The 15881-nt window shown below is 40.1% G+C and overlaps 1 protein-coding gene and 1 pseudogene across 1 annotated transcript in view; both read right to left on the bottom strand.

The window, feature by feature from the left end:
• Window positions 1-5969, bottom strand: part of idh1 (isocitrate dehydrogenase (NADP(+)) 1) — a 10296-nt gene extending 4327 nt beyond the window's left edge. The window contains exons 1-4 of the mRNA XM_035676436.1: window positions 5825-5969; window positions 4750-4879; window positions 1475-1766; window positions 723-825 (exon numbers count right to left, since the gene is read on the bottom strand). Coding sequence (XP_035532329.1) covers window positions 723-825; window positions 1475-1766; window positions 4750-4871 — 517 coding nt within the window. The 5' untranslated portion in view covers window positions 4872-4879; window positions 5825-5969. The remainder of the gene's footprint in view (window positions 1-722; window positions 826-1474; window positions 1767-4749; window positions 4880-5824) is intronic.
• Window positions 5970-8427: 2458 nt separating this feature from the next.
• The window catches only part of LOC118338660, a 10360-nt pseudogene continuing 2906 nt past the window's right edge, over window positions 8428-15881 (bottom strand).

Raw genomic sequence — 15881 nt, 5'->3', positions numbered from 1 at the left:
GCCACAACACAAATACAAAAGCCACAACGGAAATGAAACTACAACGGAAGTCAAACTACAACGGACCACTTCCGTTGTAGTTTCATTTCCGTTGTGGCTTTTGTATTCGGCCTGACACCTCTGGGCCACCGTACTAAAACCAGCCACTGGAGATTTGACAAGCTGAGTTGCAGGTAACCCCATCAACCGGCTTAAGTCGAGCTGAGACAAACATTTCACACTGCTGCAACTTTTCTTTGCAATGTTTTCAAAAGGTTTCGTCTTGTTGTCAATCTTTGGTCTGAACTGGGCTTTAGATAGTTTTCACTTGAGACTGATGTGTTTATATCCATGATACAGTGTCACAACTGACCCATCCTTAGTCCCGCCCCTTTTCGCTCTGTGCTCCAATAACAGCTGAACAAGCCTCAGTCAGAACCTTGATCAACTTCCCCCTTAATGTACTTAGATATGCTATGAGCAAGGCTCTCTATGTTGAAAAGACAACCACATTTTGATGGTTAAAAGATAAAAACAACATATATAGTTACATCTTATGTTTTGCTAACATTAGCTAGCTTAAGGTGTGATAATATGTTACGTTTACCTTTTAACCATTTTGTTTAACCGAAATGTCTTTTCAGCATAAACTTAATTGGTCAATTTTTAGCTATCTTGTCTGACCCATTTTACATGTGGGGGGTTGGAGGCATACTCGTACATTGGGCTGGCTGTGTTCTTACCCTCAAACTCATGGATGACAAATTTAACTGGCTCTCCGTTTGTGGGCGTGTAGGTCATCTCCACTTTCCCAGGCCCAGGCACCACAAAGTCAGTGGCTTTGTACTGTGGGGAGCACATTGAGAAAGACCAATGGTTAATAAAGCAACAAGACAGTTTGACCCCACTAAACCACGCAGTCATCGGACAACAATGACCAGGACAGTCTAAAACGCCTCTGCAGGACTATGCTGTCATCACCTGCACTGTTACAGTATGTCAGCACAGTGTGTAACATGCCTACCTCTGGTATACATGGAATATCATGTCACTCGCAGCCATTTGACAATTCACCTGGATTACTCTTCTCTGAGGGGAGAACTGTTGGCTTTGGCACAGCGCCTAGAGCCAACCTATGATTGAGATCTGCTGAGATCATTGCTGCAACTTGTTTAGGCTGTAGTGCATTATGGTCCAAAGGACAGCTGAGGAAATATACTTATTGACCAAGACTCTCCTGATAACCCTACAATGTCTGATATAACTGTAACTTATTGAGCTCATACATGAGTTGACAGGGAGCCAGCAGTCAGCTTGTCTAGAAATGATGCTTCAGTAACAGCAGCACCTTTGTCAGACAATAAAGAAGCAGGTATAATTTTCTATGCACATACAGTATATTGCTACACAGTTAGAGTTGCTCCTGTTAACTGAAGTCCTGCATTTTCAGTTCATCATTTTTGGCTAACTGGCTCCGTGTGAACCAACAGGGTACCTGATCTCCATGGGCGTGCCTGCCGATGATGATGGGCTTGATCCAGCCAGGCACCAGACGGGGGATGTTCTTGCAGAGGATGGCCTCCCTGAACACTGTGCCTCCGAGGATGTTACGGATGGTGCCATTGGGTGAGCGCCACATCTGCTTAAGCTTGAATTCCTCCACGCGATTCTCATCCGGCGTGATGGTGGCACACTTAATGCCCACGTTGTACCGCTGGACTGCCTCCGCCGCCTCAACCGTCACCCGATCGTCTGTCGCATCTCTGTTCTCCATACCGAGGTCATAGCTTTGCAGGAAGCGACAAAGAGAATAGAGTTTTAAATGAACAGAAGCAGAGAAAAAGCTAATACATCATGCATTAGGGCTGCACAATTAGTTGAATTATTAACAAAATTGCAAAAAGTGCAATATGCAAATCACAGAAGCTGCAATGTTTTGATAAAGGTAAAATGTGATAAACAGTACTGTAGTGCTGCAAAAAAGCCCTGGTTTACAAATCCAGTTCTCCATATAAAGAAAATCTGTTGCTTGGTACAGACCTCAACAAATGTTACATCATCATGAGTTTGATTTTCAGTGAAAATAAAAACTGTAATGTAAAAATGTATCATATTGCAATAGTGTCAAGACAATCGCCAGCATGATTTTTTTTAACCGTACGGTACAGCCCTAACATGCATCCATCATGGTCTGGAAATGTTTTGAAATTTTCTTTATCTGTGCCAAATCAATTTGTACATTTTCCTACAGACAGATACCAAAACAGTACTTTTTCAATACTTAGTTTGAGCAATATTAACATTTCTTAATCCTTTTCTTTTGTTTAACAAAATATACCAGACTCCAGCATGTATCACTTTTTAATAAATAACTATGCCAAAGTAAAATATAAGTTAAAGTTAAGGAAAAAAGACCCAATAAACAAGCCAAAGAATGCCTTATGGCAGCTCCCATTACTTGATACTTTATGATATTAAATGCTACAAACATATTTCAGTCAGACAGATTCATATGCATATTTGTGTGCGTGTAGCATGAGTATGTGAGTTGGTGTATGGTATGGTTGGGAAAAAAAGCACTACAGCTACACTGCAGCACTTCATTACAATGCTGTTTGACACATGTTTTACCTTTATAAAAAATAGCAGCTTCTGTCCTTTGCATGTTACTCTTGGCCGTATTGCGATTTGGATGATATTTCAATGCAATTGTAATGGATAAGAAATGGACCAAACATTTATAACCTGAACAGCAGAGGCATGGGACACCATAAACTAAAGCACTCTGTTTCAAGAAGAGCAGTGATCCTTTACGCACCATTGCACAGAAGCCCTGGAGCACAACCTACCAAAGCACTAAGAGTGAACATGTTTTAGTTGGCTAGAAGCATAGTCTGTAAAAGTACAATGGCTGTGATGTGAAACATAATCAGTGTCAAACAAAACGACATTGATGAGCAGCAAAGGAGGGTTGTGAGCTTGCTTCCAGCTTGAGGATTGACTTAAATTGTTGCCATTCGCTCCATAACTCTGCTAATTATATTTTATGCAAGACCTGACAGTGTTCACATCAAGAACAGCCATTAACCTCCTAGCCCACTTCCTTAACAGTGCTGCAACTATGCTCTCTCCCTTCTTTTTGTGCCTGTTACTCGCCTCAGCGAGAAAGAGATCTGCAAAACCAGCCAGCAGCACAAAGACAAAAGGAAACAAGGAATCAATTGTGCAATGACGACTGGCCCTCTGCCAGGATGACTGCAAAGGTTGCTTCACTTGTGCTTCAGGAACCTCACAACTTCTGAGAACTAAGCTCAGTGTGCTTATCATTCCCTCGGAGTATTAGCCTGTGTGCTTTCTTGTGCACCGATTGCCGTTGTTTCAAAGCTGCTATGACCTTTTACCCACTTTCTTCCTTCCCTTCCCCCAATAGCCAATACTGAGCCACAACAATAAGACACTCAACAACTGATACATATCACAGAGGAAAGAGAGAGCTTTAAAACAAACAAGAACATAAGCCTGGTCTCTTCCTATGTGTCCAACTGTAACGTTGTGTGTCTGTTCAACCTGATCACTAATTCAACAGGTTGATGCAGTCCTTGGGGTCTTTAAGTTAGAAAACCCCAACAATCTTTAATCTGTGCCCTTCAGGGAATACACACGACATACGTTTAACCTTTTTGTTTCTGCAATTCTATCAAATTTTCCAACTACTGTTTTTGAAAACTGTTTTAAACTGTTTCTACAGTTTAAAATGAGATTTATATGTTTGACAAAGGGGTCTGTTTTATAGTTTGTCTTTCCCAGTGGCCTGATCTATGACAGTAATAATTATTACACCATATTGGATCAAACTTGCACCTCCATTGCCTGTTGCTCAATAAATCATTAACTTTTACAATGCCAAACAAGAAGGGATGATGAAAATACTGTAAAACTTCCACTATATCTTTCTGAAAAACAAGCTGAAGTTAGAACATTAGGGACAGATTTCACATAAAAAGGTCACGCAAATAACATACAACCCCCGAACAAAGTCCATGCAGGAGATAAGAGGAGGAGTAAGGTCAAATGAAGAAACGGATGCTCCCGTTGCTTAGCTTACTGATTGTAAATGGCCAGTGAATATTCACGAGAAAATGCCACCTATCAGACAAAAGGATTTTAAGAGGGTATGGCAAAAAGTTCCTCTGTGATTTGGGGGATTTCTCTGTAAAAATGTTTCAGAAGACCAACCCTCATTTGTAGCATCCCTAGTCAGAACTACATGTGCTGCAGTTACTTTTTATTCTCTTATCAGGAGAAATTGTGAGATTACTTGAACATTAGATCACAATAAAACAATAGTGCAATATATGGAAGAATACTCAATAAGAAATGTCTCTGCTACAATTTGTTACAACTTTTCTGATGTGGGTGGGATCACAACATTGTGCAATTACATACTGTACCTGCCACTTTGTAGGTGAGATATCAACACTCTTTTGAGGAAACCCAGGGACATGGCTCAGGGTGGAATCCACCTATGTGCATAACAATCCTGAGCAGGAGGGGGGGGGGCAGGGGCAGGATAAACCAGCTAAACTAGAAATCCCACCACTGCAGAAACTCATATACACTTATAATCTGCATAGGTGCTTTTATAAACCCAACAACAGACATTCCAAAGACCCAGGTATACCGGAGACACATCTACAGTCTGGCACTTTCCAAAGTGGATCTACAGTGCCCTCCACCCCCTGTGGTCTTCATATTAAGGTGTGTCTTCACCTGTGCAGGTCAAGATCCAGGTATGGGAAGATGAGTTTCTCCTTAATGAGCTCCCAGATGACTCGAGTCATTTCATCTCCCTGCATCTCCACCACAGAGCCCGCCTTGATCTTCTGAGACATCTTAGAGCCTGGTGGGGGGGACACAGGACGTGGGATAAAGAGAGAGCATGTCAGAGATAGTGGAAGTGGTTTTTTATTAAGCTAAAATAACATTTGCTGGTCAAGAGCTGCTGCTTTATTTTGTATATCTGCTTTTAGTCTTAGATTCTAGCACTTTTGGTTTCAGGAGATTTTTCCACTTTTGTTTTGGCAATACAATAATTCATTCATGTGAGTGACACTGATACCACCGACAGAAAGCTTCCTCTCCACAGTCTGCCCAATGAATGAATTCATTCATAACATAAACTAGGAGCAGTCTGTCCAGTGACTCAGCATTTACTTGCACAACCTGAAGAACTCCATAATCACCTTAAGTGTGAGTCTGTCAGTGGACCGAACAGCGAAAGCCTTGACATGTTTCCACTGCAGTTTTAAAAACAGACAAGTTGTGAAGAAGTTCTATCTTATTTTTTGGTAAAATTAGAGGACGTCCGCAAAAAGTTACATAAGTACGGACTGTTCATGGCATGATGGGGAGGAGACTGCCGAGACAGCCAGAGGCAGTCTGTCAGCAGTCTGTCAGCAGACCACACTAGGAATGCCAACCGTTAATTTAGCGTATAACGTTACAGTTTGGATTTGATAAAGACAGAGAGAACAGGTAAACAGGAAGGAGGTTGCTAAGATTATAGGCCTTACTGACCATCTTAGAGACGGTCTGCCTTACGAAGACTTTTCAATAAGGCCTCCAGAAGTGACGTTGGGTTGAACCCTGTACACTCTTATAAAAAAGAAGCCCTTCTAGCTTTATGTTAGTGTTCAGTGGTCTCTAGCCTGAGAGCGGCTAACCGCCGTAGCAGGACAATGAGAAGATGTGAAACGAGATAAGAGTCGACAACATTAGCTATTACTTCCCTGTCATTTTACTTCTGCACGGAGCACAACTTCATTATTCTGTGACCAACGCCTACCGTAGGTCCACGAAACAGCCAGCGACGAGATGAGGAGGCGGAATTACGTCCTGTCCCCGGGTAACTGAGAGCTGAAAGAGGTTTAGGCTGACAGAGGAGCGGCACGGCAGGTACCCGGCTTCCACCTCCCTGAGCTCATTTACAAGATATTGGCCAATCAGAGAAGAGAGGAAAAGCTAACCGCCAATCAGATAAGCCCACACAGCAGGAAGAGTGGGGGGGTGGGGGTGGGGAGGGGACTTGGATTGCTGATTGGTCTGAAATATACTGCCCTCTTCCGCCATGTACAATGTAACGTTAGATGTTGCCATAATTCTTAAAAAAAGAGAAGAATAGCGATGTTGCAAATGATAATTCATTGATTGATCAGAGTGATTCCTTAAAAAGGAATGTTATGTAGCCACCACATTCTTACAAGACACAAATGATACATTTCATTTTAATGCATTTTTATTTATTTCTATAAAAATGATAATAGCCTAGTAAAATATGTCTCATGGTGTACTTTACAAGTTTTACAAAAACTAAAAATAGGCTACTACACTCTTTTCATTGATTGTTCAGTAAACACCAACCCTACATTTTCTTATTTAGAGCTTTCTGAAAAATGTCCAATTGCCTTACAGCTTTAAAAGAGATTGAACAACCTCCTGTTCACATGGCAGCTTTGTATAATTTTAGCTCTGGGTTTCCTTCACTTCCTTAATTAAGTTCCATAATAAATCCAATATTCAATCCATTCCCAACACAAAACCATTAAAGCAAAAATGCCTTAATGCAAATCTTAAGAGCCAATTTTTTTTTACACTGACTTAGATTTGAGGCACTCCTTTTTCATAGTTTGATCATGTCATTAATCATTGTGGTTTCTGTTTCAGAGGCTCTGCCCCGATTGTTCGGTCAACTCGTCGCCAGCATCTTTAAATTACGTGTTTTTAGTTCAGGTACCAGTGCTCCAGCTGCTTGTACTCTGAACTGAAACAAACATTGCAAAGGTGAACTGGACAAATACAAGCCTGACATTTAGATGTGTGCTCAGAGATCTTATTGTAAACAGCAGATGTCAGCCTGAAATGACCTACAGATCAGTCCAATATGCATCTTTAAGTGCTGTTTCTTCAACCAGCAGTGCTCTCATCTACAGTATCTGTCATACAGTATCAGTCAGAGTCATTTTACCTCTTGACGGAATCCTTTGTTAGTCAGGCTGTTTTTCCAACCATTTAATGTCAATCATTTCAGTGTTGGTCATTGGTAACAGCATTTTGCATTTCAGTGTAATTTCTGCAGCTATTCAGCCAGAACCTGACTTTATACAACTCCAGCTTTAAGTGGAAAAATAGATCTACAGTTGGACTGTAATTTGTTTAAGTTTATTTTAATGTTATCTTTTGTTGAAAAAATTATAACCTAAAAAGAATGTTGTAAGCAGTCTATACAAATCTTAAGGTGCTTATTAAAGGTCTAGTGTGTAACATTTCGGAGGATCAATTGCCAGAAATTGAATATAATATTCAAAGGTGTGTAGGTTCATTAGTGTATAATCACCTGAGTATAAGAATAATTGTTTTCATTACCGTAGATTGAGCTGTTTTTATTCAATGTTCGCAGTCACCATAGTTTTTCCTACATATAGACATGAGTGGTTTTCAGTTAGCTGCAATCTGGAATTTCACTTTTGATGCCACTAAATGGTCCTTTAATGATTAGTTAGTCAGAATTGTTCGGATATGAAAAATAATTTTGTAATTTCTGTAAAAAATGTAACAAATATGTGAGTATACGTTGTCTAAAATGATTGGATTTTTAAAAAAAAATGGACATAGAAATCTATCATACATGCAGGCCTGACTGGTTTCAGGCTTATTCTCCAGTTTATTATTCCTATATTTTCTGAATTATTCTTTAAATATATGATTTGTTCTCGTTTAGAGCTGGTGTAAACCTTACACAATGCTGCAAATGTTATTTTAAAAAGTATAATGTCAATTTAATCACTGAGTCTTGAGGCTTCTGAACATCTCAACGGTGAAATACACAGAAAAACAAACTGTATTTGAAACTAATCTCACATATTCCATGCTGAAACAGCTTTGGTTCTTGTTAATGGATCCTCAGTTCTGTCACTTCTGTTCACAAAAAAGGTTGTGGATGGAGGTCGTCTTTTTCATGATCCAGTGTAACCTTTGAAAAGCATTCAGTGTTTTTTCTTGAGTGAGTTTGTTTCTGTTCAAATGATGATCATTTCTGAATTAGGCACGTGGAGACAAAACATGGCAACCATACAATCGTTCAGTCAGCCTACTAACCTTATTTAAATTCTGGCTCTTATATTTAGACAAATATATATTATTTTTAATATCTCTTTACTACTATTTTGGTGTTGTTGGCAGAATCCATTTCTATTCCTGGTGAACAAATAAAGTTTGACAAACACATAGAAACACCAAATAAAAACACATTTATTTTATAGCAACATGGATAAATTCAGTGTCATACAAAGAATAAAAACAGAACAAAAAAAAACAGATGCAAAGACTCATTTTGACATAGTGGCATTAACATCTGGATTCTGAATTTTACCATAGTTTACATAAAACTGATCATAATTTGTGATTACTGATGGATTTCTGAGTTGTAGCAACACAAAGAGGCCACAGGATGGTGCTGTTTTCCGGGTCCTTGACATTGTTATCAGAGTTTGTGGCCTCTCCCAGATTCACCACCTCAGGAGCATTTTCTTCAGAGGGAACCAACCTAGACTGAGGTGTTCCTCCTATTCAGAAAACGCTGGATACATGTTTTTATATCTGTATACACATGAAGCTAGTGAGCAAGCTATTTGCTATCTGATCATAATGTCTAAGCAGGTCTGAGCAAAGGCAAGTGTTTCTTCCTCATTAAAAGATTGTATAATCACTGAACCAGTTTAAGATTAAAGAATGGCAGAGGAAGGAAGGAGGGGCTGCATTTATTGTAGAAAAAGCAAAACAGTAGCGCTGCACCTGACAACATCACAATGATTCTCCGTCTAGAAGGAGGTCTGGTCTCTGGTTCTGGTACTACTCTTGTCCTGAAGGGCTGATGCACTCGATCCCACTGATTGAGAATGGCCTGTCAGGCTCCAGCCCACTGGCCCGGCCCAGTCAGACGGTACTGGTAAGGAGTGCAGGGACCCAACAAAACATGCACTGCCAGTCTGGGGTCCTTTAGCAAGAGCCACAGCATGTTTGGTCGAACCCCCACCTGCTCTGCCAAAAAGTCCAGGTAAGGTAAGTAGTCCACCTGGAGTGGGTTGCGATCTGAGCAGGCAAACCTAACAGAGAGAAACAAAAAATATATATTATAAAAACAAAACAGTAGCTGTGTTCACAGATGATAGACCAAAGGATTGATCAATTAATCGAAGGCCTGCATTCACAGCAGTGGAGGGGATTACTGGTGATCATCACAACAGCTTAATATGGATCTTGAATTTCTTACCTCTGATGCATGGTTACTGTGTCTTTCTCCATTTCCTTCATCATTGTCTCTTCTGAGGGGAGTTTTGTTAAGCCTGCATGAAAAACAACGTGTCAACTTAAAAGCAGTTATTTTAACCTTCATATTCTGTTTCCCTTTAACAGCTCAAAAATGTACTTCACATTGTGTTATCAGCTTGATACTTCATGACTCTTACTGATTTTATGAGAAACCATTTGATATTTTGAACTGCTTAAAAGTAATATAAGAAATATAAATTGACCCTCTCTTCAGTTCATAATATAATTACCTTATATCATGAGGGTCTATTGCAGAACATGTACTAAAGGCTCTTTATCATCCACACAGTTTTTAATATAGACCTCAATGTAAATTCCAAAAAGTACAATTGATCCTGTGTATTGGTTTCACCGTCAAGATAAGGTATTTTCAAACTGTCAGCATACATAAAAGTCATAGTTAGTTTACCTTTAAACACTCTTGTAGCCCAGCAGCCCTGCATCTCAGCCAGAGGGTTAATGGCCCCATAGCCGTGGATGAAGCCCACCACTGCCAGCGTAGGGTGGGTCAGTGCAGGAGGGAACACATGCTTGTAGAGACGCAGCCTGTGACCACACTTTTCCTGCAGAGCTGAGGGCAGGAAGGGGAAGCTGTATTTGTACCCTGTGGAAAACACCACTACATCCACCTGTATGACACACACATACAACTAAAATATTAGAAAAGCATTAACATTTAATCACTATTATAACCTGATAATGAAGTTTTAACCTTGACCCTTCCTAAGTCCCACCCCTTTTTTCTCCGTGCTCCAATAACAATTAAGCAAGCCTTGGTCAGAACCTCCTTCCTCCTTTCCTGTACTCTGATATGCTATGTGCTAGCCTCGTCTCTGTTGAAAAGACAACCACATTTTGAAGATGGTTAAAAGATAAAAGCGATATATATATATATATATATATATATAGAGTATATAATCTAATTATATACTGTCAATAATCTACACCTGTCGTTAGATAGCTAAAAAGCTACCTAATCTACAGCAAATGTTAGCTAGCTAGTTACATCTGAATGTAATATTAGCAAAATGCTAGCTAGGTATTTACATCAATTATTAGTTAGCTAGTTAGCTTCAAAATGTGGTTGTCTTTTCAACATAGATTATCCTAGCACATAGCATATCTAAGTACAGGAAAGGAAAAAGTTGACCGAGGCTTACTCAACTGTTATTGGAGCAAAAAGGGGCGGGACTTAGGAAGGGTCAATTTACAACAAAATAAAGCACTGTTTTCAGAAAGCAAAATGGATGCTGCCATATCACAGTACTGAATGCATCAATATTTATTTTACATTATATGACAAATACAGTATATGTGTTGATCCACAGTTAACAATTGTAATAATACACACCTTGTCTATAATGGTCCCGCCAACAAAGACCACTCTGGAGCCACAGAACTCCTTCACATTCGGTTTCACCAGAATACGACCTGAGATGATCCGAGCTGGCAGGTCGTCATTCACAACAGGGATCTGTTTAAAATAACTGTCAAAAAGACAGAAGAGCTGTGTGAAGGAACTATATGAGGAGTGTTTCAGAGGCACTAAAACATACAGTAATTAGGTAGATATGCCCCCAACTGGTTAGAGACCACTGTCTACACACCTATAAACTATACATTTTGAATCCAACCTTTTTATTTAAAAACAATCAATTAACTGAAACACTGGCCACACAGTGCAGTAAAGATCATCTTGTTACCTATGCTTTGGTTGTATGCCATATAGTTTGTGATCAAATGCTTGGTTCAGCTTTTTCTCCACCATCTTATTGACCCAGGAGAGGAAGAACTTCTGTATCATCATATCAATTCGAGAAATCCCAACAAGGTCAGCTGGGAGCCCCCTCGGTCCTAGACGGCTGACAACCCACGCTCCGCTTCTGGAGCTGAGGTACACCTGCAGGTTAGGTTAGCAGATTTATGTGCTCAGCTTTAATATATGGTCAAATTTATTTGACCATATATGTTATTATTATTTAAAAATAACATTAAAGTACAGAAATATAGTTTAGTTTTGTACCTTCTCAGCAACTCTACTGATATCAACAGCGATATCGCCTCCAGAGTTCCCAGTCCCAATCACCACCACTCTTTTCCCCTGCAGACCCTCAGCACTGCGGTAATCCCAGCTGTGGAAATATCTACCTTCAAAGCTCTCAATACCTGAAACAGGAAATCAAAGAACAACCAATCAGTCAATCACTGTGCTGAATTCAGTCAGGGAGTGTGGACAGTCTGTGTGCATTTGTGAAGATTATTATTTGTTTTTTTTATTCATCAACCAGATTTCTTTCTTCACTTGATGGTTCATTGTATATTTACATGGTTAGTTGCTGTTCCTGCAGTAGGTAACTTTTATAAAAATAACTGTCATAATTGCTGAGTTTCTGAGCACCTTTAGCCCATCAAAAATGCAGCCTCTGGTTCATTTGGAACAAGAAAAATAATTTCTTGCACTACTTCAATTGGTGCTTGGGCCCTAAATATGTGTATGGTGATAGAATAGTAATAACCATGCAGTCGGTTACCTTAAAGCTACAGCAGGTAACTTTAAAAAAAATATATACTTTTTGTCATATTTGCTGAAACTTTCACTATATCATGACAGTAGTATATGAGACAGATAATCTGTGAAACAATCAGGTTCATCTGACTCACTGCATCAAAGATATGAATCTCCCTCTGACCCTCTCTCCTCTCTGTCTCCACCTCCCACTGTCCTGTCGAAGCAAAATCCAGGGTCTGCCTCACACTGACCACGGTGGTCTGACACACACACACACACACACACACACACGCACATATACAAACAGTGTTGAATATCCTCCATTGAAATTGGCATTTATCTGTTTTAATGGTAACACTTTACTCCTGTCATCCTATTAGCACTTATAAGACGGAATATAATATAAGAAAATAATCTTAAATATAAGATATTATAGTAATATAATACCTTGATATACAATAGTTCAATGCTCTGTCACCAATGTAAACAAACCTTTAAAACAATAACTAAAAATATTCAGTCAGTATATTAAAAAGGTAAAAAGGTGTAGGACTCATAATTCACCAATTTATTTACCATAAGCAGAATCTATTGTTGTATTTTCCATGCAGGTTGAGAGTTCCATCATTGTTACAGTCTTCATGAGTCAAAGGGTTAATTGTGGTTACCTAGCTGTTGGACAGGCCTATGTGCTTTACTCCATATAGAAACAGTAGCTGAGCTTGTTAACGCATCAGCAAACCATCCTAAAGGCCATTAACCTGGAACTGTATGTGTTGCAGCAGTTTGAAGGCCTGAGCGTAGAGGCGCATATACTGCAGCACCTCAGAGTGGTGCATGTTGTTGGGGAGCTCAGCTGGTGGAGGGAAGTCATCATTTTTTTGGAGCTGTTGATGACCATCGACTGATAGATGTTGGTGCGTCCAGGCTCGGCTTTCTCCTACAGAAGGATAATGTGACTTTTGTTATTTCACCTTGCTAATTTGTGTGCAATATACCTTTTCCACAGCCATGAAATAGTAGGGTAAACTCAGGAGTTACCAATGACACTAATCAAGGTTTGGTCCCATTCAGCTCAAACAGAGTCACGTTGCTGCTATTGTGCATGTTGGCTCCCTGGAAAGGCTCTGCTACACTAAATGGAACAGAACCTTAATCTGTATCATGGGTAACTGTCAAAAGTAAGGATATTACTGCAGTACCAAAAAATGTTAAGAATAAGTTTTTGCTTGATTTCCTGTGTGAAGCTCAGTGTCATTTATGGAAGTCTATCCTTAAAAACATGTTGTTATTGATGAATGATGTGTCATTAAATACAGACGCTTGGGGTTGGTTTGACAATAGTTTATTGTTGAGTCTACCAAAGAATCTGTATTTGACGACCTTTGAATGAGACTCAACAATCACCTATCTTTCTCAGCTCTGATTGGTTTGTTTTCGTTCAGGCCCGGTACAATTCTTTCAAATGCCATTATAGCACTAGGAAGGAGTTTACTGTCTCATGTACACTGTCAGGATATGGGAAGTTCATGGAATATGACAAAAGTTAGTTGTACCCTTATGAGACTTCAGCATTTCATTTCTGCCAGTAAGACCTTTGAACCTTAATATGTCAACATAGTCAGAAAATAGTTGGACTACCTATTTGGTTGACTTCCTTAAGAAAGTGGAATGATAAAGGGTCTACTGCTTAAAGGACACAATCATCTATGGATTCTTTTTGCATACAGACGAGCCAGGAGGTAGTAGAGATGGCTCATTCAGGTTAATTTAAACCCATTTTTCAGTGACGAGAGCGAGAGAAGAGAGAAGAGTTAAACGAAGAGGGAGAGGGGTTTCCTACAGGGCTTTAACATCATTAACATGCCTTAGAAGTCAATAGGACTGTGGACTGCAGTGGTGACGAGTGATTGAAGTGGTCAGCACGGCTCGGTCACCTTAGAAGAAATCGCCATAGACCTCCGATGTCATGGCTGCTCTCGAAAGAGAGTGGGCTCCAACCTTCGATCCAAACAGTTCTTGATGCGCTCAGGCCAGAGGATCCCGGCACCGATCACCGCCTGATCTGGAGGATCTTAATTTTGGCGAGGCTCCACCTCTGCTCCTTCTGGGTCTTAAGTCAAGAATGGCTCTGCTGTGAAATACGCTCGATTAAATTTCTTTGCATTTTCTGCTCAATGTTACTTACTCCGTCTCAGTGATTGGCGAAGTAGTCAGAGTTGTTAGTAAATAGTTACTAGAAGAATATTCTGTTCAAAGTCCAGAACGAAAATGGTTACTTGACGTAAAAGTAAAATGTATAGCTTTACAATGTTTGCTGTGTCCAACAAAGCAGGTCCCAGAACTATAAATGATGAGTGTTTACCAGAACATTCAATTCAAGTCAATTCAATTGCATTTTATTTGGTAGCGCCAATTCTAACAGAATTATCTCAGGGACAATTTCAAAATAGAGCAGATCGTGAGCTGTACTACTTATAAATTTGGAAATTGAACACGGCAAAGCTACCTTAGTTCTGGTAATTGAAAAATACTGAGTGAAGTTCACGACTGATTTTGTAAATAAATGATCAAATTGAGTATGTGTGATACAAAATTCTAAACAAAATATAATACAAGATCACTGCCAGGAAATTAAATTACACATTTATTTTTTGAGAAAACCTTTACAATTCGACCAAATATTTCGGTGAGCTGAACGTCCAGCTTCCGTGGAATGTCCCTGACAAGTAAATCTATCCTTAACCAAACAATGCCATGTGGCCTTTTCAAAATTACAAGGAATGTTGTTTAGGGACGGAGGCCAGTGACGGTCCCATTGGTATTGCTAGAATTCTCTTCTTACTTCGGATTATGTATTTTTTGCCCGGCCTGTCGACGCATTTTTGCGCCCATCTGAAGGCATATACGGAAGAACTCAAGTTTCTATTGGCAAAGTGGTGTAAGGCCGTGGTGAAAGATCGGATATTTATGCGTTCGCTTTTCGGGTCAGGGCACTAGTGTGGCATACTATCATAAAAAATGCTTGTTGGTTGACTTTGTAGGTTTGGAGGTGCTCTTTGTTACATGGTTTGTCATGCTTGAATATGATTGTGGAGTCTTCCTGTCTCAAGTGGCTGCCCCCCATTGGTCTGGCCAGGTTGTCGGTTCTTCTCATGTTTCTGACTCTGGTCTTTCCTTGGGGGGCTCTCTTCAACTCTTTCTAATGCTTCGGTTGCTTCTGGGACATTTTTGGAGCCTTGGAGTCCCCCAAACAGAAAGTCTGGATATGAAAACACAATCTAAGCTTGTAGTTAGGAGTAAACGTTGAACTGCACTTCAGACTACTACATGCTAAATACTTGGGGTGTAAAGATGCGTTACATTATCCTGGACCAACAGGCCATGTACAGATATCATATACTGATTACCAGTGCTCAAGGCATCTCTCATCTCCTCTTGCTAATGTTGTTGTTCATCTCTGGTTCATTCATTTCAGGTCATTAGTTTTGCTTATCTCTTTCTTTAACATGGTGTGATTTGTCTCATCCATTTCTCATCCTTGTTTGACTCCTCTGCTCACTTCTTGCTCTTCATTGGACTTTCATTATCTCTGTTCCAACCTGGCTTCTCTGGGTTTTCATATTTATTGGAAGTCTCCTAAAGTGGAATAAGTATCCTCCATTTATTCCCATTAGAGCATATTGGTCTCTGTATGGTAACTCATCCGATTAGCAGCAGGGCAGCCACTGTGCAGCACCAAGGACCAACTCTGTTTAAACAGGGCCCGGTCAACAGCACTGTCCGGAGATTAACCCACATACACCGTTTGATGATGTGGAACCAGAGCACCCAGAGAACAAACACAGGGGGACAAGCAACACTCCACAACCAAAGCCCTGCCCCAACCAGTATCGAACCCAGTCTTAGGTGACGTGCTAACCACGGGCCACCACTCGGCCCAAGACCTGACGACAAAGCACATTTACTTTATAAAAACGTGAACAGCCCATCGTATCTTCTCTCT

This window comes from Morone saxatilis, unplaced genomic scaffold, assembly GCF_004916995.1.
Source record: "Morone saxatilis isolate NCDOM2014 unplaced genomic scaffold, NCSU_SB_2.0 Contig5, whole genome shotgun sequence".
In the NCBI taxonomy this organism is placed as follows: Eukaryota; Metazoa; Chordata; class Actinopteri; family Moronidae; genus Morone; species Morone saxatilis.
Note: the sequence above shows the minus strand (reverse complement) of the source record. Positions and strands in the feature narration are given on the sequence as shown.